Source organism: Gymnoscopelus microlampas (assembly GCF_963454915.1).
Source record: "Gymnoscopelus microlampas genome assembly, chromosome: 6".
Taxonomy (NCBI): domain Eukaryota; kingdom Metazoa; phylum Chordata; class Actinopteri; order Myctophiformes; family Myctophidae; genus Gymnoscopelus; species Gymnoscopelus microlampas.
The window spans coordinates 45,498,271-45,525,762 of record NC_139943.1 but is presented as its reverse complement, the minus strand read 5'-3'; the positions used below and the strand labels follow the sequence as shown (position 1 = coordinate 45,525,762).

The 27,492-nt window shown below is 42.9% G+C and overlaps 1 protein-coding gene across 1 annotated transcript in view; it reads left to right on the top strand.

The window, feature by feature from the left end:
* The window catches only part of sema3ab (sema domain, immunoglobulin domain (Ig), short basic domain, secreted, (semaphorin) 3Ab), a 45,630-nt gene that overhangs the window by 10,902 nt on the left and 7,236 nt on the right, over nucleotides 1-27,492 (top strand). The window contains exons 2-14 of the mRNA XM_084060510.1: nucleotides 7,894-8,054; nucleotides 9,123-9,185; nucleotides 14,948-15,067; nucleotides 16,866-16,956; nucleotides 21,169-21,288; nucleotides 21,775-21,917; nucleotides 23,360-23,474; nucleotides 23,586-23,655; nucleotides 24,248-24,392; nucleotides 24,717-24,936; nucleotides 25,616-25,707; nucleotides 25,818-25,859; nucleotides 27,244-27,401. Of these exons, the coding sequence (XP_083916636.1) occupies nucleotides 7,894-8,054; nucleotides 9,123-9,185; nucleotides 14,948-15,067; nucleotides 16,866-16,956; nucleotides 21,169-21,288; nucleotides 21,775-21,917; nucleotides 23,360-23,474; nucleotides 23,586-23,655; nucleotides 24,248-24,392; nucleotides 24,717-24,936; nucleotides 25,616-25,707; nucleotides 25,818-25,859; nucleotides 27,244-27,401 (1,540 nt within the window). The remainder of the gene's footprint in view (nucleotides 1-7,893; nucleotides 8,055-9,122; nucleotides 9,186-14,947; nucleotides 15,068-16,865; nucleotides 16,957-21,168; nucleotides 21,289-21,774; nucleotides 21,918-23,359; nucleotides 23,475-23,585; nucleotides 23,656-24,247; nucleotides 24,393-24,716; nucleotides 24,937-25,615; nucleotides 25,708-25,817; nucleotides 25,860-27,243; nucleotides 27,402-27,492) is intronic.

Sequence of the window (27,492 nt, the reverse complement as noted above, 5' to 3'; positions counted from 1 at the left end):
TCAGTCATTGTTTTATTTTTTCCACGTGCGTGCGTGCGTGCGTGCGTGCGTGCGTGCGTGCGTGCGTGCGTGCGTGCGTGCGTGCGTGCGTGCGTGCGTGCGTGCGTGCGTGCGTGCGTGCGTGCGTGTACATTTGGTTGTGTGTTGCTGTTTAGCTTCAACACAAAAAAAGGATGTGTTAATTGCCTGATTCAAACTTGTTTGCGCATCATGTCTCACAAAAATAACAGATCTACAAGTGTGATGCGTCATCGCTGTGACACGCTGTGAGCTTGTACGTCTGCTATTCTGGGTGCGAGACACCAACACGCAAGTATAAACCAGGCTTTACCATGCAGATACAGAGCTTGTTAGACTAGCAGCATATCTCTGCTGTCGAGCAGAAACCAGCTATGTCCAAAATATAAACTTTTCAGGAAATGAAAAAAACTCAATACTGCCTCATCAAAGTCGGTATGGTGACTTTGATACTTGAGTGTGTCCTTATATTATCACCATTTTACCCAAGGACAGTAGGAGGTTTTTGACCATTAATGTGGAAATTCTAATCAGTGGGGGACAAACCTAACTCCACAAGTTGGAGTTAGGTGGTTTGTCCGACAGTTTGAGGATCCAAGAGTTAGGAGGTTTAGTCAGAAGCGCTTTTTTAATACTTTTAATTGGCTCAATATTTGTAAAACCCACACACAGACAGTAAAGGGTGTTCAATAGCACTGATTTATTAAACAAAATTTTAAAGTTGAAAAATGGAGATAGCTGGTTTCTGCGATAAATGATGACCTTCTAATGAAATAGAGTTTTTGTTGTTGTTCAGACATGGCTGCCTTGTAGAATTGGAAAGTAATAACAAAATCCATGGTGAATCACGTCTCTCTCTCCGTTCAACACATCATCACCAGCAAATACATCAATGCACGCGCACGTGCACTCACACATTCACACATTCACACACTCACTCTCTGTCTCGTGGTGCAGGTGAAAAGGGTCAGAAGTATGCCTAATTTATCCTCTGTGGTACGGCGGTGTCGCGCACCACAAATAGCAGATCTACAAGCTCACAATGTGTCCCATCTGTGGTGCGTTGCGAGCTTGTATAGATCGGCTATTTTCGGTTGCGCCACACCATGGTACGAAGTGTAAATCAAGCTGTATAGAGAGTGTTATTGTACTGTCAGAGAAGGGCTTACAGTGGTTCGGCTGATGATTGATCACCGTGGCTACAGAGAAACTCTAATCTGGGACACAGAGAGCTTTGGGCTGGGTTCAACGCCACTTTTTTTTACCTTTTATGACCTTCATTTTGTTTCCTTCCTTTCTTTTAGGAACCGCAACTTTCTGTAATAACCCATTAAGACCGGGAACGCATATAATTTTTAGATTCCTTTGGCTATTTTTGAAAAATCGTGAAAATGTGTGCAAATCTTGTATGTTTTACAGCGAACATTTGTAACTCAAATCTTTGCTTCTGGGGATTCTACAAATGTCTTTTTTTTTTTTTTTACTTATGTTGCTATTTATCAGTGGTTCATAAACTTTTTCACGTCAAGGACCCCCAAAATGATATGTATTTGTCCACGGACCCCCTTCTGAAAATATTTTGTTTCAGGGAACCCCAGAAGCAAAAGAAATGTTAAAAATATGTATATATATTCAAAGATTTGAACACATTTTCATGATTTAAAAATACATAAATAGCAGATCTACAAGCTCATAGCGAACTGAGCTTGTATATCTGCTATTTTTGAATAGCCCAAAGAAAATCTTAAAATGACACCGATGCGTTCCCGGTCTTAATGGGTTAAAAACCGTCCCGATAATCCGATATAAACATTAAAACTAGTCGCATTCCGTTTGAATGTGCTTCATAAACAAAAATAGAGACGCCTAACTGGCTCCATGTGATAATTTGATTTGAGTTTTCCATAAACATATGGAACATTTAATCTAATGCAGCCAACAGCCACTACTGTCTCGTAGTCTAATTTCATCATTTCATAAATCATATTTCTTAACAGGTCCATATGGATGACTCAGTGTTCAGTAAGCTTTGCATAAAGCAGGTCTTTGGGGTCTGGTAAATTGCAGGCCACAGACTGGGGCTTGTTCGGTAATTAAATAAATAGAACTGTAATAAATAGAACGAAATGACACATTTTTGTGAACTCTTCGGATTAATCGTTTGCGGTGACTTTTGTGGGATGCTTCAAAATGTGGATTCGTTCAGTGTGCCTAATGGCTGGTTCACATAAGACCACTGACTTTAGACTTCAGCCTTAACTCTTTAAGACCGGGAACGTATCTGTGTAATAATTGTTTTACATTTCTGTGGCTCTTAAAATATCAGATATACATTAATTTGTTTATTTGGACAGGACAATGCATATTAATGAACGTCATGACATAAATACACCGGAATTAGCAAAGATGCTAGTTTTCATCCGCAGTCCTCATACGAGCTTGTAGATCTTCTATATTTTAACCATCGTGAAAATGTGTGCAAATCTTTGAATGTACATTATATTTTCAAAGCAAACATTTTTAACTCAAATCTTTGCTTCTGGGGATTCTACAAATGTCTTCTAAAACAGTTTTCTAAAAAAAACTATGTTTCTATATCAGTGGTTCTGAAAATTTTTCATGTCAAGGACCCCAAAAAATATATGTATTTGGCTGCGGACCCCCATCTCAAAATATTTAGTTCCAGGGACCCCCAGAAGCAAAGATTTGAGTTAAAATGTTCGCTTTAAAAAATACGTATTCAAAGATTGGCACAAATGTTCGCGATTTTTCTAAAAAAATAGCAGATCTACAAGATCATAGCAAGCTTGTAAAGTATATCTGCTATTTTTGAATAGCCAAAGAAATCTTGACACAGATGCGTTCCCGGTCTAAATGGGTTAAGAGACCGTTTAGCTAGCAGCTCTTTTGCATCAATCAGAAAACGCTATGAAAACTGAGCTGCGATGGAAACCAACAAAATAACCAAGACAACAGCAAATAAGACAGGGGGTCGAACCGCTGTACATTACCATTATGTATACAGCATGTGTGTGTGTGTGTGTGTGTGTGTGTGTGTGTGTGTGTGTGTGTGTGTGTGTGTGTGTGTGTGTGTGTGTGTGTGTGTGTGTGTGTGTGTGTGTGTGTGTGTGTGTGTGTGTGTGTGTGTGCGCACGCGTGTGCTGGCTCATGCATATATTGTGTCCTCGCTGAAAATAGGATTTATTTTTTTGATTTAGTGCCAACACCAAAGAGGTGGATCATGAGAAGTAGACGCAATCTGTTTCTAACTACAGCCCGGCCCAGGAGGTCTTCTTCACTTTCCTCTCTCTCTCTCTCTCTCTTCTCTCTCCTCACCTCTCAACCTCATCTTTGGCAAAACTCAAAACTCAAGATTTTCTCCCATTTTTTCCATCTCTACCCTCCCTCCTCCTTCTACCTTTCACCTTTCATTAGTGGAGCGTTTGATTTATATTGGGAATTTAAAAGCAAAACGACTCAAAGGAGTATCATGACACAAAAGGAGGAGAGGAGAGCACTTAAAAGCGTCACTGGAAACAGTCATTTCCGAAGAGGTCCTTGATGGATACAAGGAATACATGGAATTAAACAAGTCTATGGAAACAATTACATTACAAGATAATCCTTCTAGTCCTCCTTGCAACCCTACGCCCATGGTTAAAACTCCTTCCCGTAAAAGTGAACCATCAATACGATCCCCACGTCATCTCCTTAACTTCTGTTTTAAATATGTCCTATATGTACTTTTAATACAAGGAACATTGCATTTCATAATGCAATGTTCTCTTGTGTTTCAATTATGTTTCCAGCTTCCAACCACATTTGGGCAGTTCATAGTATATTCTGGAGCCTTTCTGTGAATTCTATCAAACATAATGAAACATCTTCAGTTATTTAACTACTTGAAACCTAATGGTCATAAAGCGACACATTGTGAGCTTGTAGATCGGCTATTTTCGGCGTGATGATTTGGTGTTGAGGGGAATTGATCTTAAACTGTAACAATCCAGCTTCCTTCGTTTCTATACTTTATAATAGTATCATATATAATAGTGTCCTCTGTGCTACGGTACCTGAATGTTTTTGTTTCAGTATAGCATGAACAGGCATAGTTAAAGAGGCACTGAATTAATGAGGCAACTAAAAGCTTCAATATAAAAAGGTAATGATGTGGTTACATGCACACAATAACCTAAATATTGTCCCTGACACAACAATCCCATGTTGATTTAAAACAATTCAAAAAATGCGATGGCTGGATACAAAGTTGTCCGCTAAGATCAAAACTATGCTTAACGTGTTTCGATGATTCATGTTACAGCCTTCTCATCATGTTGTAAACATTAGACCATTTGTTCTCAAAGTGGGGTCCGGGGACCCCCAGGGGTACTTGTGGGGGTTCCAGGGGGTACCCAGCTAAATTATGGATAGTTAGGAACCAAATGGACCCCTATGGGTCTGTAACTCTGATAGTGTACAAATGGAACCAAATGGACCCTAACGGGTCCATTTGGTTCCATTTGTACACTATCAGAGTTAAATTAACATCGATTTTACAATATAAAGAAAGAAATGCCATTAAATGGGGGTCCGTAGCCTAATGCATGTCAAACTGGGGGTCCTTGAAATTAAAATGGTTGAGAATCACTGCTAGAGCCGTAAAAATCTTCCCTTATGGGGGTCCCTGGCATATCTTTTCAATTGGGGGTCCGCGGGCTAATAAGTGTCAATTTGGGGGTCCTTGACAGGAAAAAGTTCGAGAACCACTGCATTAGACAACTGTCAGGTGCATCCAAGAAACCTGCATCATCCCCCTTATTCTCCTCTCTTTTAACTCCTACGTTTTGTTTATGCGTAGTCTCCATTTCTAGTCTCTCTCTCTCTCTCTCTCTCTCTCTGGCTCTGTCTCTCTCTCTCTCTCTCTCTCTGACACACTTCAAAGAGGTGGGCATTCTTCTGCTGAAACATTCATGAGCATTTTTGTTATTTACTCCCTGAGAAACAAGAGAGCGAGAGAGAAAGAATGAAAAGTGCGAGAGAGGAAGAAGAGCCAGAGTGGAAGAGCATAAAATGTCAATTTTCTCTCAGCTCTCTTTTCATCCATCCGTACCTCAACACCCTTTTTGTGTGGTTTGCCAAGTGGAGGGGGGGGGGGGGGGGTCATCGTGTGGGCAGTGAGAGAGAAAACCACGTGAGAGGGACGGAGTGTGAACGCATGTGTGAGCAATGTGTCACAGAAAGAAATGACCTGCCGTAATGTAGGCCTACACACAAAAAAAAAGTAACTAAAGTACTGTACTTAAGTACAATTTTGAGGTATTTGTACTTTACTTGAGTATTTCCAATTTCCAATACTTTTACTTCTACTCCACTACATCTCAGAGGCAAATATTGTACTTTTACTCCACTACAATTATTTGAAAACTTACAAGCGACTTTGCAGATGTAAATGATGACATTATAAAACATATATTAACCACTTTAGCCCTATTTTATACCTAGGCTATTTGAAAATAGCCGATCTACAAGCTAGATTTGCTATTTTCAAACATTTCAATACTTTTACTTTTGGTACTTTAAGTACATGTTCATACCCATACTTTTGTACTTTTACTCAAGTAAAAACACCAGACTTTTACTTGTAACAGAGTACTTCTACATTGCAGTATTGATACTTTTACTTAAGTAAAACTTTTTCCACCACTGGCAATGACAAAATTCTCAACATACTAGCTTGTAGCTGAGCTCAGTTTTCCATTGTGAGCGTGAAAATCGCTCATTCGGCCAGGCTTTGGGAACACCCATGGATTACACAGCAAAACGTGAGCTGGCTCTTTCTAAAAGTAGCCCATATGAAAGCCAGCTAATGGTTGTTGTGGGTGCAGAGTAAATCCTCCGTTTTCTACTAGTGGAATATTCTCAGAGCGTTGCGACATCGTGTATATGGTTCCCAGATTTCCGACTGTATGTTCCGCAAAGTTGGCTCGCTCCGGTCAAGGTCGCTCGGCCCCGGGCCAGACAGTTTGATCGTTGGCTGCCAACATTGCCGTATATACCTGCCCAGAGAACCAAGATGGCTTGGCCGTGGTGCTTCAATACCTGCTGTCCATCTCTCTGCTCGCTGGCTCTGCAGCTGCACCATGTTTGTCGGCCTGGAACCAGTTAGTGTGTGTGATTGTGGAGGAAGATGAGCCTTTTAGTGTTTAACAGTGGTTACCAAACGATGGGTCGCGACCCATTTTAGGGTCACACAACCATTTCGGTTGGGAGTAAAATATCCTTTCTTTCTTACGTTTCCTTTTGTATTATTAGTTCAAAAGATTAAAACAAAAACATTTATCTCCCCCCCAGAGAAAAAAACATGAATTAAAAAACAACTATTAAGAAATAATAAAACGGCAGAGCTTGTAGATCCGCTATTTTCACTATTATATAGGGCTTCAGTGGATAATTCATAATCTATTTTTATAAGTTTGGGTCCCGGAGAGACACCTTAATGTATCTTTTGGTTCTGGAGCTGAAGTTTGGGACCCACTGCAGTAGAGAGAATGGAACAGAAAGGCTTATGAAAAAGGCAAAGAAGAACAGGAAAGGAACACTGTAAAATCACAAATGTTAATCTAACTCTGATGCTGCAGTCACAGGATCGGAGGCAAAAAGCTATGAAAGTGCTTGAGCGTGGACGGCTACGTTGCTGCAGAGTCACCGCTGAAGTGCTCCAGTGTTGCTCAAGCCACACTGCGTGAATGACAGGGTAGGGTTAAATAGAAAGGGTAGGGTTAAATAGCGCAGGGAACTGGATCACGGCAAGAATGAGTTTTTCTTCCATTTACGGAATGGGGGCAGGAGGAATTGTGGGGTAGACAGAAGGCGTGTGAACATGGTGAAACAAAAACATATGTTTGATTGATGCTTGACTGCGTCATTGGACTGCTGAAAAACATTGAAGTCGGCTCAACTTTTGTTTTGCAGCGCATCACAGCCGTCATACGGCGTGTGTCAGCTGTCAGTTTGCAGCCGGTGGTGTAACTGATATGTTGTCCCTGGTTTCCATCGAAAATTACTTAAATAGCCTTTCGCCGCTAGTGTGTGAGCACAGCATGAGAGTGTGCAAATGGACCAGGGATTTAGCAATTAAATGGAGGATAAATGATCCTGAGGAGCCTAAATCCAAAACAAAGCAATGTAACATTCCTTGTAGCCCCAGGGCATTAAAGGACGACTTTTTTTCCAACAAGATTTCATATTTTTTTATTTAGATTTGTATTAACGTGAGAACAATGGCTTCTATTATTGCATTGCAAACTTTCCAGGAATAAAAAGCCTGCCGTTTCTATTAGCTTTGGATTCCCTATCGATGATGTCACTGGTAGACGGGATTCTGAACTGTCCACAGCCCTCCTCTGAGACACAGACAGAGTAGAAAATAATTGTACCATTTCATTATGAGCATTTAGTGAGGACCAATTATATGAAGATAGGTTGAAAATGGGTGACGTCATCCTTTAAGTACGGATCCTCAAACTGTTTATTAGGGCAGAGTACAATTCTTTTCGAGCTGATGAACAAGGAGGTGAATCTCTGGTCATACGGCTGCTGTAGACGCTCGCTGTCTAACCAACGAAGATTATAAATGTTGCATAACAGACCTGCATTAAAATGAGATAACAGATAATACAGTAGGTTATTGTCTGAACTCAGGAGGGCATCTTCTGTCACTACGTCTAACATTTTGCTTCATTGCCATGTTGATTCACTTTAACTTTCATTTGAAACAGCTTTGAGCCTGCGGTGTTGTTGTGATACAGAACTACCCATAATTACTGTAATGATAACCAAGTGATTATCAACATTCTCTCCGTTCTCCTTTTCCAGAAATGCTGGAGTCTAACAACCTAGTGACATTTGAGGGCCTGGCCAACAGCTCAGCGTACCACACCTTCCTTTTGGACGAGGAGAAAGGCAGACTGGTGGTGGGAGCCAAGGACCACATCTTCTCCTTCAACCTCCTCAACATTAGCAAAGACTACACACAGGTACAGTAGATGACCATGTTCAAGGTTTCAAGGTGGCTCTTTATTGTCTATCTTGTCCACAGGTACATAAGAGTAAAACTTGTTTTTTGTTCAGCTTCCTTCAGACAATACAGCATAGGTAATAATAACTCAAAAAATAAATAGTTTTTATACTAATAGGATAATAAGAATAGAAAAGAGTATGACTGTATCTCCATCAGTCTACAGATCAATTTGTCCATCAATGACTATTTCTCTGCTGTCGGGCAAAAAACAACTCCAAAATGTTAATTTTTCAGGAAATGAAAAAACAAAACAAAAAGTGGAGTCAGGAGGTTTTGTTCATCATCGATAAGAACAGCTAAATGAACCTCCAAGCTCACAATGAGGTTGAAGGTCAAAGGGGGGTGGAGCCTGGAGTCAGCAAAACCAGCCAACTCCACCCTCCTTTGGTGGAGTTAGCTGGTTAAGCAGAAAGTTTGAGGATCCAATGCAGTTTTGTGTCCAATGCAAAGGGTGTTCAATAGCACTGATTTATGAAAACAAATGAAAAAGCTCAAAAATGTAGTTTGCTCGACAGCAACGGATACAGTATAATGTATACTTTATGCGTAACATATTCTGACTATTGGTCAATGTCTGTATGACAGACTGGCCTCATATCTTGCACTGTGTGTGTGTACGTGTGCACCTACATCCCCGGTGCCATTCCAGGCCTCAGGTATCTCTGGACTTGCAGAACAGACTCTGTTTCTGCAGAAAAGTGCCTAATGAATATTTCAGGCCAGAGCTGTCGCACAGGATCACACGCTGCGCCAGGCATGTTAGCCGCTCCGCGCACACCTGGATGAATAATGAAGTAAACGGAAACAAAGTGGAGAACAAATCGCATTGTGAACCCCCCCCCCCCCCCCCCCCCCTCCAACCCTTCCATTATGCACAGATGGATGCAGACTTGCTTTGCTTCACCTGGGCCTATGGCATTCTACAGACACGTTTTTGTTTCCTTTTCAGTCTGTGGTTTTATTCTGTAAATCTGATTCAGGGAAGGCTCATTTCTTTTGTCATGTGTTCATGTCTGTGCCACAGATACCCTGGCCGGCCTCCCCCACCAGAAGAGATGAATGCAAGTGGGCAGGAAAAGATCTCTCGGTAAGACCTTCAGTTGAACTTACAGTTGTTGCTTTCTCACTGCGGCCAACCTACAGTATATTGCTGCTTACATGATGCGAGACAGAACTTTAATTATTAAAGTTCTGTCTCGCATGTAAGCAGCAATATCGTTCATGACCAAATCATACTCGTTCACATTCAAACAGTCGTTTGTTTACTTACACAGGCGTTTACATACAGAGCACATTTCCTTCCTGTTCCAGTTGTAACCAGTGGTCTCACGAACACAATGCACTGACAAGTAACACTGGTCTAAAGTAGCAGTCACCCACAGTGACTAAGACCTGACCCGACTACCACACCAAACCCACAGTGACTAACACCTGAGTAACAGAACGTTATACTGTCTCTTTGTGATATTACGTTTCTCTCGTCTTGTGTGGCGACAAACCACGTGGACAAAGCACTCCGTTCGCCGCTGTAGCTGACCACAAAAGCTGGTCCTAATCCTTCCTTGGGCCTGTATATAGATCATCGCTTGACCTTAATCACCTATCTATCTCTGATATCAATCGTGGGAAATCACTGCACTTACAGCCATAGTATGGAATGGAATGGAATGAGTATGGAATCGGCGTGGAAAATAAATCTATATAGTCACGTGGTTTGTTGCTGCACAATATGATATATCTCATTTAACCCATTTAGATCGGGAACGCATCTGTGTAACCACTTAAACCATTATTTTATAATTTGGCTATTCAAAAATAGCAGATATACAAGCTCATAACGCGGCACAGAGTGTTGCGCTTTGAACTTGTAGATCTGCTATTTTTGAAAAATCTAGAATCTTTTTGCAAATCTTTGAATATATATATACTTTTTTAAAGCAAACATTTTTTACTGAAATCTTTGCTTCTGGGGGTCCCTGGAACAAAATATTTAAGATGGGGGTTGTCACAGGGCAACCCGTGCCCCGTTCGAGCCTTTTCACAGGGGTAATTAAGATGGGGGTCGTCGGCCAAATACATATAATTTTGGGGGTCCTTGACATGAAAAAGTTTGAGCACCACTGATATAGAAGTTTTTTCAAAAAAATGGATTTAGAAACATTTGTAGAATCTGCCTCAGGTCTTAATGGGTTAATGCACAGTGACTCCACGAAAGAATGTAACCATAGCTGTTTATGTAAAAGAATAATCGTGCTTTGGGTAATTTGATAAGCCGATGCTAAAGCTGGATCTGATTTACTGCCATGGCATTATGATTCGCTCATCCTCAGATGACTCCACGTTTGCATGACGAGCCAAACGCCGCACCTGTATTTACAGGAGAGCAGAGGTCAAGCATTACCGGTACATGTTTGTGTTAAAGTGGGGTAACTATGTAAACACACTGAGAGTTGACGTAGCATTGCGTCCTGCTTAACCACTTCCATCCCGGTGTCGCAATTTTGGCCACATGTCATTACAGGCAAAACGTTTAAAACCATTTCAAAATCAACAAGTTTTCAAAAAAACGCCCAAAATAGCCAATCAACAAGCTCACAACACATGGCGATATGATGCTTGTAGATCCCCTATTTTTTTTACCATTTGTCATACAGCAAAGTATATATCAGGCTTACAGTAAGTGGTTAAAGCTTCTTGATGAATTGCGTATTCAGTAGATGAGCCTCAAGCCAGTGGCTCTCAAACTTTTTCGTGTCTGTCAAGGACCCCCAAATTGACACTTATTAGCCCGCGGACCCCCATTTGAAAAGATATGCCAGGGACCCCCATAAGAGAAGAATTTTACGCACTAGCAGTTATTCTCAACCATTTTAATTTCAAGGACCCCCAGTTTGACATGCATTAAGTTACGGACCCCCCATTTAATGGCATTTCTTTCTCTGGGACCCCAATTCATATTGTTAAATCAATGTTAATTCTGAGAGTGTTCAAATGGAACCAAATGGACCAGTTAGGGTCCATTTGGTTCCATTTGAACACTCTCAGAGTTACAGACCCATAGTAGAGTTCATTTGGTTCACTCTCAGAGTTACAGACCCATAGGGTTCATTTGGTTCCTAACTATCTATCATTTAGCTGGGGACCCCCTGGAACTCCCTCAAGGACCCCTGGGGGGGGTCCCCGAACCCCACTTTGAGACCAACTGCCTCAGGCAACAGGCTGTAGTTATGAAATCATAGCAGTATATATCTGGGCCTCACTGACAGGTGCGTGGCTGCAGCCAGGAACCATGTGAGCTGTCTGCTGTGCAATAGGACTGATTTAAAGGGCCATGGAACCCTTTGTCTGGGTCTGTTTTCTGTAAACACTCTGGCATGGATGACTGGAGAAGCCTGAAGGGTTGTGTGTGACATGGGGCCGTGCGAAAGCGGGAGTCGGAGAAGCGAACGAAGGGTGAGGGAGATGACATTACATTACAGTCATTTAGCAGACGCTTTTATCCAAAGTGACTTACAATAAGTGCATTCAACATAGGTAGGGAACGAAACTACTAATCACCAGAAGTCTTAAATGCATTTTCTGCAAAAACAAGCAACCAAGAGTATACCTAGCGCTAAGGTAAACGTGCAATATATCAGCTACCTACATTCTTAAACAGATGAGACAAAATAGCAAAATCAAATGAGCAAGAGCTAAAACAAATAAGTGTATCGACTAAACAAGATCCAATAAAACAATATAACAATAAAACAAGAGTTCGTACAACTAGTTAACAACAAGTAGGCCAGGCAAAGAGGAAGGGTAGTGTTTCCTGAGGAGGTGGGTTTTCTGCCTGCGGCGAAAGATGGGCAGTGACTCTGCTGTCCTGACATCAGTGGGAAGTTCATTCCACCACTGTGGGGCCAGAACAGAAAAAAGTTGTGACCGTGTAGATAGACCAGAAGGACCCTTGAGTGACGAGGCAATCAGTCGCCCCGAGGTGGCAGACCGAAGTGGTCGGGCAGGGGTGTAAGCACCGACCATAGCCCGGAGGTAAGAAGGAGCTGTTCCTTTCACTGCCCTATAGGCTAGCACCAGGGTTTTAAACTGAATGCAAGAAGCTACGGGGAGCCAGTGTAGAGAACGGAGAAGGATAGTTGTGTGGGAGAACTTGGGGCGGTTGAGGTTCGCCTCCAACGTTGGTGGTGTGAACGTGGGTGTGAATGGATGAATATAATGCAAATTGTAATTGCTTTAGAGAATAATGTATATTCTGTAAATGCCAGTGGTGTATAAAAGTAACTAAGTACATTTACTCAAGTGCTGTACTTAACTCCAATTTTGAGGTACTTTTACTTTACTGGAGTGTTTTACATTTTCAGTACTTTTACTTCTACTCCACTACATCTTAGAGGCAAATATTGTACTTTTACTCCACTACAATTATTTGAAAAGTTACTAGTTACTTTGCAGATTTAGATTATTATTACAAAACATGCATTAACCACTTCAGCCCTACATACATTTCGGCCATTTGAAAATAGCCGATCTACAAGCTGACAATGCGTCGCGATGTGTCAGCTTGTAGATCGGCTATTTTCAAAAGACTTTTATACATTTGAAAAGTTGTGAAATGGGACATTTTGCATAATGAGTATACGTTCTACTTTTGGTACTTTAAGTACATTTTGATACCAATACTTTTGTACTTTTAGTCAAGTACATTTAGAATTCCGGACTTTCACTTGTAGCAGAGCACTTCTACATTGCAGTATTGATACTTTTACTTCAGGAAAACATTTGAGTACTTTTCCCACCACTGGTAAATGCACCATTTTACCGTTCTAGATAACAGGACAGGTACAAACCTGTGAGATATAATTCCTGTTGTCTGCATCATTGTTAGTTGGAGGGTTTATTGCAGGTTCCACTGCCCAAAACAAAGCGTGCAGACTGCATAACGAGCTTGTTGCAGTCATTATAGTCGATTATTCACATAAAACCGCATGCGCGCACGCTTTGAATCCACAGAACGACGGCGGCGGTTTGAGAGATGAAAACAAAGGCTTACACAACAGCGGCAGCCTTCTGCTGCTGACCCAGTAAAGCCAGATAAACGTAGTCATGCATAATCTCCGTGGCTCTATTTTCCTTTTTTTCTACCCCCCCCCCCTGATGTGTGCAATGATGACATATTCATTTTCGTTTCGGAGGTCAGGTCTGTTCAGGCACGTGCCGATGGAGCCGGGGGAAAAACTGACCATGCAGCAACACAGAGACAACACACACACACACAGTACAAGACATCAACCCATGCCCACAGGCTACTGTACTCGCCCATATGGCTTGATTTATACCTTGTCGTACGTACGCTGAAAACAGCAGATCTACAAGGTCACGACTCAACTCAACTCAAAGTATTTGTAGAGCACATTTAACATGGACCGGGTCAACCAAAGTGCTGTACAGTTTAACTTGAGACCTGAAGCCGATTCTACATGTCTCCTAAATCTCAACTTTTCTGAAAAACGTATGTTTCTATATCAGTGGTGCTCAATCTTTTTCATGTCAAGGACCCCCAAAATTATATATATTTGGCCGCGGACCCCCATCAAAATATTTTGTTCCAGGGACCCCAAGAAGCAAAGATTTGAGTTAAAAATGTTCGCTTTAAAAATATATATATTCAAAGATTTGCACACATTTTCAAGATTTTTCAAAAATAGCAGATCTACAAGCTCGTAGCGCGGCACTCGGTGCCGCGCTATGAGCTTGTATATCTGCTATTTTTGAATAGCCAAAGTGTAAAATAATGCTTTTTAGCTCAAATCTAAAAATGACTCAGTTCCAGGTCTTAATGGGTTAAAACAAAACAAAACAATGTGATATAAACAGACATGTGATGAAATAAACACAAACAAAACATTAGCACCAGTTGGTGCTAATGTTTGTGCTCACGTGTTGTGAGCTTGTAGATTGCATGTTTTTGGTGAGCGATGTATACATTCAGCATTACACACATATAGCAAAAACATTACTCAACGTCACTATTGCAGGCATTCAGCTGGTTCTTTTTGATTCCAGAGAGACTAATAATAATAATGATAATAGCATCACAACCAATCAATCAATTAAGAGGCAGCCAGGCCAATATGAGAAAAGGTGTAAGAGATATTCAGATTAAATATCCACTATGGAGTAATCATAATAAATACAAAGTAAGACCCAGCTAGAGAAAAGGGTCTGTTTTTCTTTAGAAAATATGGAGTAAGATCAGATGAGACAGGACATACTTATACAGAGTTACTCTCTCAGTATAGTGACAGTGAGCCAAGGTGCTTTATGCTATATTATACTGTATGGTTACCTCATGAGTTGTTTATTCACCCTCGGTAACTCCCTCCCCTTGTAAATGTCACAATAATCCCATTGGATATTATGCAGCCCCTGTCCTCCCTATAATCTTATAGAAGTCAACATGTGGAGAGGTGGCAGGGTTCAAAGGGAGCGAGAGAGAAGTGGAACGAGAGAGAGAGAGAGAGAGAGAGAGAGTCACAGATTATCTCTACTAACCAGATCACATCATTGTTATCTAGAGTTGTTGTTACGCCGCACAATTACTGCAATCTAATCTGGTGCTGTGTAATCTCTCAGATTGGGCACTGTAGTACAGTTCGGCCATTCTTTTGTTTTATTGTAGATTACAGTGGGCTGACCTACTGTATCTATCTTTAACGTCACTCATCCATCTCTTTCGTTCTCCTCTTTCTCTCTCTCTCTCTCTCTCTCTCTCTGAAATTGAACTGAATTCATTATTTCCATTTAATTAATCTTAATCTGTGTTTCTTTGGCTTCCTGTGCGTCCATCAGAGGGAGTGCTCAAACTTCATCAAGGTGTTGCAGCCGTTCAACCAGACCCATCTGTACGCGTGTGGGACGGGAGCCTTCCACCCTGTGTGTGCCTACCTGGAAGTGGGCAAGAGGCTAGAGGTACTGGAACACAACATAACACAGCCTGGTTCTGCCCCCTTTATCTGGCTTATAGTGTGGCTCAATATGCATGACAATTCAGTCTCTTTTTTTTGCATTGGCATCTGTGTGTCTGTGCGTCCATGGTAAATATTGCAAACTATTGGCCTGAACAGTGGCACATGTCTTGTGCACGCTGTCAGCAGGACAATGAAGTAAAGTATTGTTCACATATTGTGAATATTTGCTATTTTTTTTTGCTTTTCATATTTAGTTAACCCATTCAATCCGGGGACGCATCTCTGTCATTTTAGATTTATTTGGCTATTCAAAAATATCAGATCTACAAGCTCATAGTGCGGCACCGAGTGCTGCGTTATGAGCTTGTAATCTGATATTTTTGAAAAATCGTGAAAGTTTGAAACATTTGTAACTCAAATCTTTGCTTCTAGGGGGTCCCTAGAACAAAATATTTACTGTTCACTAAAAAAATATAGTTATACAAGCTATGAGCTTGTATATCTGCTATTTTTTAAGCTATTGTTTGATGCGTCCCTGGATTGAAGGGGTTAATTCATAATCTCAGATCCACTGTCCCTCCGTCCCTGCATAGTCGGGCAAGACCATCAATATGACATCTTAAACATGACGTCAGATTTCCACAAGGAAGCCATCACACTGTTATTAGACCCAGTGTCTTGTTAAAAAACAGATCCCTGGCAGCAGCCAGCTATAATGCGAGACACAGAGGAGAAATGCACGTTTTGCCAGAGGCGTAGGAGTCGATAGTTTTACTTTTGATTTAGAGCACAGAGGGCCATCTCTGAGGACATTCTCTTCCCCTGAATGATTTTCAGAAACTACTTAAAACATGGTTTCAGTCGCTCAGCAAAATGAGGTGGAAAATTAAACACAGGGTTCCATAGTCTACAAGCTCTCCAATTCATCACTCTTAATATGAAAGTGCTACACTGTGAGTGTGCATTTGTGCGTGTGTGCGTGCACGCGTGCGTTTGTGTCCATTTGTGTATGAAAGAGGGAAATTGCTCTCCTCTCCTCCTTAATGCCACTGACTCAGTCTTATAAATGTGTGTTTCCTATTCATTAGACAGTCGTTTTTTTTTAGCTGACAATTAGAGAGCGGAAATATCTCTGAGATCAGCCATTTACGCAGCACTGCAATTCATCTGCTGGCCAAATCCCAGTATACACTTGTAAAATATGTATGAGTTTCTTTTGTTTCAGACTACAATGTACCATAATCGCACTCAGACATCAAATAAATGTTTCATTATTGTTCCATATGACAAAGATTTGTCAACTTTGTCATATGGAACAGTAATAAAAATGGACTTTTATGTCTGAGTGCGACCCTTCACGTAATGATTTATTGAAGAGTTTATTTGGACAAGGCACCAGAGTGGTCAGAGTGCGGTGGTACAGACCACAAGATACTAAACTTAATAACAACGCTCTTACAGACGCCCTGAATATTGTATAGAATATTACTATTTTAATGCTATATCATAAATTCATATTTTTGTTATTCTCACATTTGGCATACTTCAATGTGGGTTTTATTTTGCACTGTGTAGCACTTTTCTCATTTTAATGTGTTTGTTTAATGTGATCTAAATGAAAAGCCAAATTCTTTTGATGTGGGAACATATTTCACCAATAAAGACTCAAGACTAGCTTTTACATCAAATAGATAATCCCACATCCTGCTCTATAGTTAGGGTATGTTCAACTCTGACTTTTTTACAAAGCTATATAGCTAACTGTTTGTTTGACCTCTTGTGTGCATGTGTGTATTCAGGACAATGTGTTCAGACTGGAGTCCCACATCGAGAACGGCCGGGGGAAGAGTCCTTACGATCCAAAGCTCCTCACCGCATCCATGCTCATCGGTAGGTCCCTCGCTATCTTAACCCGGAGAGCGCTGTGCTGTCCGCTCACTGATCTCTAGTTTGTTGTATTACAAGCACAGGAGCAGTGCCAACACCTTGCTTCATCCTCATTCATTTGCATTACGTAGATATACAGAGTGTTAAAGTATGTACCAAATAACAGGACCAGGCATCTAGGTCAGTCATTATGAAGTGGATCTGTTCTGTAGTTCTGCATTTACACGCTAGCGAACCCGGTCATTGGCGAGACTGTAAACTCTATTTCAGTCTTATAGGAGAGCATCTTAAAAGACCGGCTGGTAGATGACACTATACATTTCCATTGTTAGTGAAGTCTCTTTTGGGTGGAAATCCCCATTTTTTTGGGCTTTACACTTTGCATCATGTTGTAGATCTGCTATTTTTGGTGTGCATCACTGCGTGTAACCAAGTATAAATCAGGCATTAGCGAGAGAGGGAGAGCTGTGTGCACATGGCATGAGCCCCCCTCCCCACACCCACACCGGTCCCCACCCTGATGATGGCAGTCATATTGTGTTATATCACACCATTTAAGCTAACAGATGGCTATTTTCCAGCCCATCAGCCCTTATCTCCCCTCCCCTCACTTTCTTCCCTTTCTCTCACCCACATTATTATGCACTCCCCCCCCCCCCGTCTCACACCTCTCCTCCTCTGTCCCTCTTCAGTCACCCCCATATCCCATTGCGCGCACCCCCCCACAACCACCCACTCCCCGCCAACTCCCGACCGAGTCAATGTTAATTTCACACCCCTCCTGTTCATCACGTCAGTCGGCGCTCGTGGCAGCTGGTGTCCTGTCTCGACTTGCGGTCCAACCTGTATCGCTAAGCCCCCGAATAATGGCTCCCGCTTCACACACCTGCGTTATTAAAGTGTAGTCACCTGAGCAACACACACACGTACACAACACACGCTTGTATTGTATCTGTGAGGACCCTCCATTGACACTCACCCTAAAAACATTCATTCTTCAGCTCATTCAAACTCTATAGCCCTGGCCCTCGCCTTAACCCTAAAGGCCAACTTATGCTTTGAGAGTCAAGTGTCTCACAACCTTCTGAGTTTTGAGCATTCATACTGTCTGCGACTCGCCGACAGCGTCTCCCACAAAACGTAAACAAGAAAGTGCACGTGGTCTCGTGCATCTCCGTGACAATGGAGCTTACTTTTGTCTTCCCAACCAATCAGAGTACGCAACATTTTATGAAGCGTCTGCAACCTTTCATTTTTCCAGAGATTATGCGACACCGACAGCGGATGTTCTCCTATAATGTTTTTGTTGCTGTTTTAACGGCAACAAAAACACTCCAAGCATAAATTGATAAAACTAGAAGCTCGCCCCCGCTACGCGGGGGCTCGCGTCTAGCCCGCGGCCACGCCCACGTAGCGCCCGCGGCCACTTGGCAACTCATATAAGTGGCGTAGCGTCATGAGGGCCAGTGGGGCCGTGGCTCGGTCAGTGAAGACCCTGTAGTGCGGATGATATGTGGCATAGAGGGGCAGATTGTAAATCCCCAGAGGAAACATCCGTGGGCTACCATTGGTTCAGCGATGTGTGCGGTCGCCCTGCGGCCCCTCCTCCTCCACCAATGTGCAGTATTGAGAGCCCTGACGTCACAACAATTGGAGCGATGGGCACTGCACTCTGGTTGGTTAGGGTACACCTAGGGCCCAGGTAGAACCCAGTTAAAGCCTGCATGGGCAAACCCAGTTAGGACCCGCCTTGGTCCCACATAAACATGGCTAGTTGGGGCCCACCTAAGGGCCAGGTAGAAGCTACTTATAGCCTGCATGGGCATCGCAGTTGGGACTGTAGTGGATGCCGCTGACATTGCTGACATGGGGTCCATATGGTTTAGCCCACCTTGAAACCATATGGGAACTACGCTGGCATGCTGGCTGGAATGCAAACGCTGCATCATACCTGTAGTGTTTAGTTTGATGTTGTGTGTGTAGCAGATATACCTGCAGTGTGTAGACCAATGTCCATGTGAAAGTCAATGCCCAGCAGTTTTTTTTTTTCTCCAGCAGAGTTTCTAGTGTCTCTGTCTCTCTCTGGAAGAGGTTGCACATGAACTCTGCAGCCGCACTGAGGCGCTCCAACACAAACACTCTGACATTAAGCTGCTTCACACAACAAACATCAGCACCACGCTGCTGTTTGTCCAAAAGACACAATATCTCCTCTCCGACCGACGTCATGTGTTCATGTATCGACAGCCGTACAGACTCCTTTTGACACATTTTACCTCGTTTATCCAGCTCTCACTGACTCTCCACATCGGGCTGTTATAGCGCCACCATGAGGCTGATTAGAGAAATCTCAAGTGGAATTTCTTCCTCGGCATAGTGGGAATGTGGGTGCAAAGTTGCACGGAAAGTGCATGCTGTGTTCATAATGTGAGCCATTTTGGTCCAAACGGAGCAGTCCTGCAGAGTTTGGAAGCCATTTTAGCCAATCAGGATGGAATATGAAAAATCTGAAAGAGATTTTTTTTTTAATGACTGTGGAGATACTGTGTACCGATTTGCGTGATGTTTGGGCAAAATATGTAGGAGTACTGTGAGAAAATGTGTTTAGCAAAAAGCGGCCTCCTGGTGGCACTGTAACAGGGCCATGTGAAAGAAATAGGGCAGAGGTTCTGAATTGGCATCCAGGGAGTGTGTGTGTGCACAGTTTCGCTGCGATCAAGTCAACGATGTGAGAGATTAGCTATCACAGACGGACGGACAGGGGCAGGGGGTGAGACATAGTCTTGCGCCATGCCTTTCGGCCTGGCGGAGACAATAAAAAAACGAAAGTAAAGGAAATGACCATTTCTGCAACGAAAGTAGTCAACAAACTATACTATGAAAACATGGGCCACATTGTCAAATAATCTAAGAAAGAGGCAATCATGTAGAAAATAGCCGATCTACAAGCTTACAAAGCCTCTCAACGTGAGGCGTTTCGAACTTGTAGATCGGCTATTTTCACAATATTTACTTGTGGAACGGAGTCAAACAGAATGGGGGGGTCCCCAGATCAAGTACGTTTATTTGGGGGGGGGGGGGGGGGGGCGGCCTGAAAGGGTTGATAAACACTGGTCTAATCTGAGCGAAATTATCTGAATTTACTACATGACCATAATGCAGCCTAACATGCGTAGCACGGGGCGGTCCTGCCATTACGTTAGTTACTGTAGTTGCTGTGGATCTACATAGTTCTCCAGAAGACACACACAAACATACACCATCTACAATGGACTAACTGAGCAGCAATATTGACATTCACCACACGAACGTGCATTGTTGACAAAGTGATTGCACAGCCGCTGCAGGCATGACAACCACGTTAGCGTTAGCGACATGGCAGCTATCACAGCGCCCTGTCCGTCGTCGCTGCGACTGACTGTGATTAGCCTGGGTGCCAGCCTGCTTCGCTACGTTCGGCGGATTGTTTTTTCTCTCTGGAGAGAGAAAAAAAGTCCGCCGAACGCAGCGAAGCAGGCTGGCACCCAGGCTAGACTGTGATGGCTACAGCCATAGATATATAAACACTACAGCAAGCTCTCTGAGATGCCATTGTCTGGAGACTGCTCTTAGCGTGACACGACCAATGAGAGTGAGCGCTGTAGTTGTTGCTAAGATACGGTGGCGTCTCTGCCCCATAGCTTGTAGATCTCTCACGCATGATTGGCGTAGGCTGCGTTGCCAGGTCTGACTGTTTGTATAAGCGATTGTGGGCTTATTTGGGTGCACTTTTGGGCTCGTCGTTTCCATAGACCACGGCAGTGCTTATTTCTTTCCCGTGACCGATGTGGCAAGAGAAGGTGCAAAACGAACCATCCGGAAGTAGATTGCGAGATGAAATATATAGCACTTTTTGATTATTAGAGAAGGAGACACATGTGAAGGTGGAAAATGAAATGTAGGAGATTATATAGTTTTTCATGAGGGATTTTTGTAGCAAGTTGTGAGAGAATTGGGCTACTCCTGTGGGCGGGGGGCTGATTAGAACCATTGGGGTTTGAAAGGAGACGCTCTCTGTTTGAGTGGAAAGATAAATATATGAAATATTTAAAATGTCACCTATAATATGCCCAAAATACGGATGCCAGGTTATATTTTTACTGCACTCTCACAAACAAAATGGAAACTATGTATTTTCTCCTGCAGTGGTTAATGCCTCTCTTTTCATTGGTCTAGATGGTGAGCTGTATGCTGGCACATCAGCTGACTTTATGGGGCGGGACTTTGCCATTTTCCGCACACTCGGCCAGCATCATCCAATCAGGACAGAGCAGCATGACTCCCGTTGGCTAAACGGTAGGAAATGAGGAGACAGATATCGGAACCAAAGTCTCCCCCCCCCGCCCATGAGTGTCTTTAAACACACACACGCGCGCGCGCGCACACGCACGCACGCACGCACGCACGCACACACACACACACACACACACACACACACACACACACACACACACACACACACACACACACACACACACACACACACACACACACACACACACACACACACACAATAAAAGTAACAATAACAGTGTTCAACAGTATTGTATAACACCATACAAGCATAGAATGTAGTGTACAACATTGCAAACAATATACGACATGAAAGCTATATAAAATTAGCAAAAGGACAAGTACATATGAGCAGTTCCTTTACAGCTCTACAGCTGCTTAAATGCTCAACATGATTAACATCAATTAGAGAAAATAAATGTGTGTGTGTGTGTGTGTGTGTGTGTGTGTGTGTGTGTGTGTGTGTGTGTGTGTGTGTGTGTATTCCAGATCCCAGGTTTGTGAGTGTCCATCTGATCCCTGAGAGTGACAACCCAGAGGATGACAAAATCTACCTCTTGTTCAGAGAGAATGCCATGGACGGAGAGCATGCTGGGAAGGCTACTCATGCTCGCATTGGACAGCTCTGCAAGGTACACAAACTATGCAACCACGCACGCACGCACGCACGCACGCACGCACGCACGCACACACACACACACACACACACACACACACACACACACACACACACACACACACACACACACACACACACACACACACACACACACACACACACACACACACACACACACACACACACACACACACACACACACACACACACACACACACAAACAGAGTCAGAGACCATTGTGCGACAGAGCTTTTTGTATCTGGAAAAACACTTGATGGGGGTCTGAGTGGCTTCCATAATGGCAGCTTTCATAAGCTGTTATCTCTGCTTATTTTTAGCCCCGAGACGAGTGGGCTTTGTTTGCTATTGTCGCCCCTGAAGACAGAAACCTGAGAGAGATGTTCTAAATGTCACCCATGCCTGAGAGGCACAGAGCAATATCAATGGCAGCACTGTTGTACTAATGCCAGGCTTATTGGCACGGATTGGTGTCTGACGCGCCACCCAGCCCAAAAAAAGAGGAGCGTTTTTTTTGCACGGCGCTGGTCCCGTATCAGCTTTCAATTCTTCGAATCCCACAATCAGTCATTAAGAAGAAATTTACCAAGCTGACCGCGGATCAGTGAATGGTGGCTGATGGCTTCCCACACGTTTAGCTTGCGTATAGTGCCTCCTCCTATTTGCAGCCTGATTCTCCAGTATGTCAGGAATCTGCTCGGCTAAACACTAAACAATCCATCCATTATGCAGAATGCCATATTAATTTAGGGCTGTGCATATTTGGGGCACGTCCTGATAGGCTGTCATAAATCAATGCTGGAGCGGAATGAGTCTGTTCTCTCCCATCTGAGCCAGCATTCTGTCTCTGCCTATTGCTTTTGTCCGTGTGTGTGTGTGTGTGTGTGTGTGTGTGTGTGTGTGTGTGTGTGTGTGTGTGTGTGTGTGTGTGTGTGTGTGTGTCCGTGTGTGTGTGTGTGTGTGTGTGTGTGTGTGTGTGTGTGTGTGTGTGTGTGTGTGTGTGTGTGTGTGTGTGTGTGAGAGAAACTGTGCGTGTAAAAGTGTGTCTGTGTGTGTGCACATGCGCGCGTTGCCGAAAAACAAACGCAGTAAGGCTCTCAGAAGCACATAAGGGATGTGTTTGCTAGACTGCACTGTGTGCAAAAGATGCAGTCTTCTTTTCTTCAACGCCATAAGAACCCCACAATTCATGGCCGGTGTCTTTCAACAGCGGCGAGGCAAAGGAATGATTGACAGGCTTGTTTACTTAATAATTAAGCCGAAACTGCTTCCTGCATTCCAATGCCATCGTCACCTTTAATCATTATGTTTATGTTTCTTACAGATTGGCAAATGTTAGTTTTTTTTATGTCAATTTTATATGGCCCGCAACCACATTTCAGTCTTAAGGTTGAACTTGTGTGCGTGTGTGTGTGTGTGTGTGATCTCTCCAACCAGAACGACCTAGGAGGCCACAGGAGTCTGGTAAACAAGTGGACTACTTTCCTGAAGGCTCGGCTGGTCTGCTCTGTACCTGGCCTCAATGGAATAGACACACACTTTGATGAACTGCGTAAGTGAGCCCTCCTCCTCCTCCTCCTCCTCTGCTCTGGTAGCAAGAAGATAAACAACTATTTAACTAGTTGGCTGATGTGGTTTTGAATTGATTTGCTTTGGTTTTCAGAGGACGTGTTTCTCATGAGCACCAAGGATCCTAAAAACCCCATCCTCTACGCCGTGTTCACCACCTCCAGGTAACCACTGGTCCAAAAGATATATGTCTGAATTTGTCATCTAATGCAGTGGTTCTCAACCTTTTCAGGCTGTGCCCCCCCAAAATAATCATATTTTAACTGGAGACCTCACAAAATAATCATATTTGAACTGGAGAACTCACAAAATAATCATATTTGAACTGGGGACCATGACAAACACTTGGAATTGTAGGAGTTGAGGCATTACATTTAGTTTGACTCAGTTCCACAGGTAAATATTGTGAAAATAGGAGATCTACAAGCTCACAACGCCTCGCGTTCTGAGCTTAGATCTGTTGTGTATATATAGATCTGTTATTTTCAAAGAGTTTGCCTTATTCTTATATCATTTGACAATTAATTTAAGGGATTAAAAAGGTCTTAAAAGTCCTTAAATTGTCACTGTCATCTGGGGACCCTCCAAAATCATGACTACATGAACCACTGATCTAATGCCTAGTGTGCCTGGTGTAAAAAAAAATAGGTGTGCTGCTCTTTTCAGCAACCAACACCATCATGCGACAAAGTATGAATCAGGCTTTTTTTTTTTTTTTTTAAATTCTTCCTCTGCTTCATTCTCTCCGGCCATCAGTAACATCTTCAAAGGCTCGGCTGTATGTCTGTACAGCATGGCAGACATCAGGAGGGTGTTCCTCGGACCCTACGCCCACCGAGACGGACCCAACTATCAGTGGGTGCCTTTCCAGGGACGCGTTCCCTACCCACGCCCCGGCACGGTGAGTGCAAGCATGTGAACCGTTCACCGTTTATTCGCCGAGTTTGATTTTGGTCACTTCATAACATGCCGTGATATTTCTAAAACAATTCACAGATTTAATGTTACAAGAACTGCGAGAAACTGCCCAAAAATATATATTTTATTATTGGAATGTAAAGTAATCTAACATACATTTGAATGGAATGGAATCTAACCTCTATTTGAGAGTCCAAAATGGGAAGCAGAATACATACAAAATAGAAGCAAAATAACAACAATTCTGCCAATGTTTGCACCTTGTGAAGCATACATTTTGGATAAACCGACGTTGTTGTCTCCACAGTGCCCTAGCAAGACGTTTGGAGGATTTGATACAACCAAGGACCTTCCTGACGAGGTCATAACTTTCGCCAGAGGTCACCCAGCCATGTTCAACCCCGTCTATCCCATCAACAACCGACCAATCATAGTCAAGACAGATGTGGACTACCAGTTCACCCAGATAGTGGTGGACAAAGTGGAAGCAGAGGATGGCCAGTATGATGTCATGTTCATAGGCACAGGTATGCAGCTTTATACATTGCATGCAATGCAATGCATAGCAGTATAGATTTAAGTTCCACATGCCACACTTTGCACACAAACACGTATGCTTGTTGTAGGTACACATGTCAGGCCCTGTTACAGCCCTGTAACATGATATTGACATGATACTGACATGATACTGACCATGACATTGACAATTTCAGTAAAAAGTACCATGTCAGTCAGTATCATGAGAATATCATGTCAGTATCATGTTTAGTATCATGTCAGTACATACAGTATGACATGTCAGACATGACATTCTAGTCTCTAGTCTTGTTAAAATGAAAATGTATTATGTATAAGCAGATATTGTTTAATGGACGCATGCGTTACATGGACTGTTGTAAGTACTTTTAGGAGCACCCTTTGGTGTGCTTTTGGTCAAAATAGGTTTCTTGTCACAAATTATTTATCCCTTTCTTTAGCTTTCTATTATTAAAACCATGGCTTTTGTTAGCATTCAAACAAATCATTGTCCATAATTACTATGACATAACATAATACTATATAGGGTTGGGTCGCAACAAGCATGGCCCAACAGTTTGTGCACGCCTGCCATAATGTATGCGCACGTTTATGTATGAAGCAGACAAGATTGGTCAATGCAATCGACTCGAGTGCGTATTGACAAAGGTTGTGCGTGTTGTCTTCCAGACATGGGGACGGTACTGAAGGTCGTGTCGGTCCCCAGAGGCTCCTGGCATGATCTGGAGGAGGTCCTACTGGAGGAGATGACTGTCTTCAGGGTAGGTCGCTCTCTCTTCGTGTGTCTTTTGTCCCCAGAGTAGGACGGCCTCCTCTTGCATCGATGTAAGGACATAACTAATGTTATCTTTCCCATTGTTGTCTGTTACAGGAGCCGACAGCCATAACAGCAATGGAACTTTCCACTAAGCAGGTAACGGCTGTCATTCTGCTATGCTAGTTCTATAGAGTCCACCGAAGTCCTGACGTCACTCGTTCATCTCCTGGGTCACAGAAGTCATTTCTCTATGGAGAATAACATTGGGTCATCTCAGAATCGTCTCATATGAGAATTGTGGTCGAAAAATAAACAAATTGTCCCGGCGCTATTGTCAGGGAGGTGGCTCTGTATCGTTTACATATTTGATACAGGCTAAATATGTTATTGATTCGGTGGCGGTAACGTTAGCGTTTTCTCGCCGTCAGTTGATGCTTCATATCAATACGAGTCAAACCGCCCGGCTCATTTGTTTATTTTTGGAACACAGTTCTTGACACGATATTTAACACGTCTATGGGAATTCAGAATAGGAGGAAAAAAACGTGACCCGGGTATGATGCGAAAAATTACGTCAGACTTCGGTGCTCTGTTAGAACTAGTGATTATTTTGTTCTTATCGTCACACTTTCCTCTTATTGATCATTACAGTATGATCATTATTGATCATTACAGTATCGCAAAGTGACGCGTTGTGAGCTTGTAGATCTGCTATTTTCAATAGCATTCTTGCAAAAAAAACAAAAATATTTGGAACATTTTAACACAAATCTTGTATGGGGGGTCTCTGGCACAAAATATTTTCAGATGGGGGTCCACCGGGCCAAAAACATATCAATTTGGGGGTCCTTGACATGAAAAAGTTTGAGGTCCACTGCTGTTGTACGACACAGGGTCGTTCTTTCAAAGTGGTGTGATGCAAGTATAGTTACTAGTTAGTTAGTTAGTATAGTCAGTGGACGGCATGGAGAGGAAATAGACAGATGAAGACATGTGAGCACTGTGTGGTGAATGACACAAAGTGGCTCCCGCTGCTGACTGCACTGGTACATCTGGATGAACTGTTTCTCTGTCGTTAAAAAAAAGAGATTGAGAGCCCTCACCCAGTCCGTGACGCATGTCGCCGCAGGACTGGAAGGCGGAACAAAGACGCATTTGTCAACCAAATGAGCTTACAAAGCTCGAGATGAGCCGACCTGTTATCACACACAAAGATCTTGATTGTTGGAACGTCAGCTTGAGAGTATAAGCTAATTAACGAAAGTGGTGTGGAGAGAGAGGTGAGAACGCGCTAATGGAGTGGTAGCAGGGGGGGGAGGGGGAATGTGCACCTGTAATGGGATGGTTTGTCTGCATTCCTGCACTCCTATTATCGCTGGTAGCTTTGGGTCCCAAGTAGGCGAAGTATCTCAAATTGCTCAACTTAGTATAACTGTACAACCTGATACTTCAAACTCATAAGGTGATTGCCAAGTGATATTTCACCGAGATATGATAACGATAACAATGACACTGAAAGCTGTTTTTTTTCCTTCCACAGCAACAACTGTACCTGGGTTCAGCCATCGGCGTCTCTCAGATGCCTCTGTTTCGCTGTGAGGTGTACGGAAAGGCCTGCGCCGAGTGCTGCCTCGCCAGAGATCCTTACTGTGCCTGGGATGGAACGGAGTGCTCCAGATACTTCCCCATGGCTAAGAGGTATACACTATGAACGCTACATGCCACATTCATCATATCCCTGGTATATATACGGTCTTGTGTTTACCTACTGTGCGTTTTTTTACGGTCA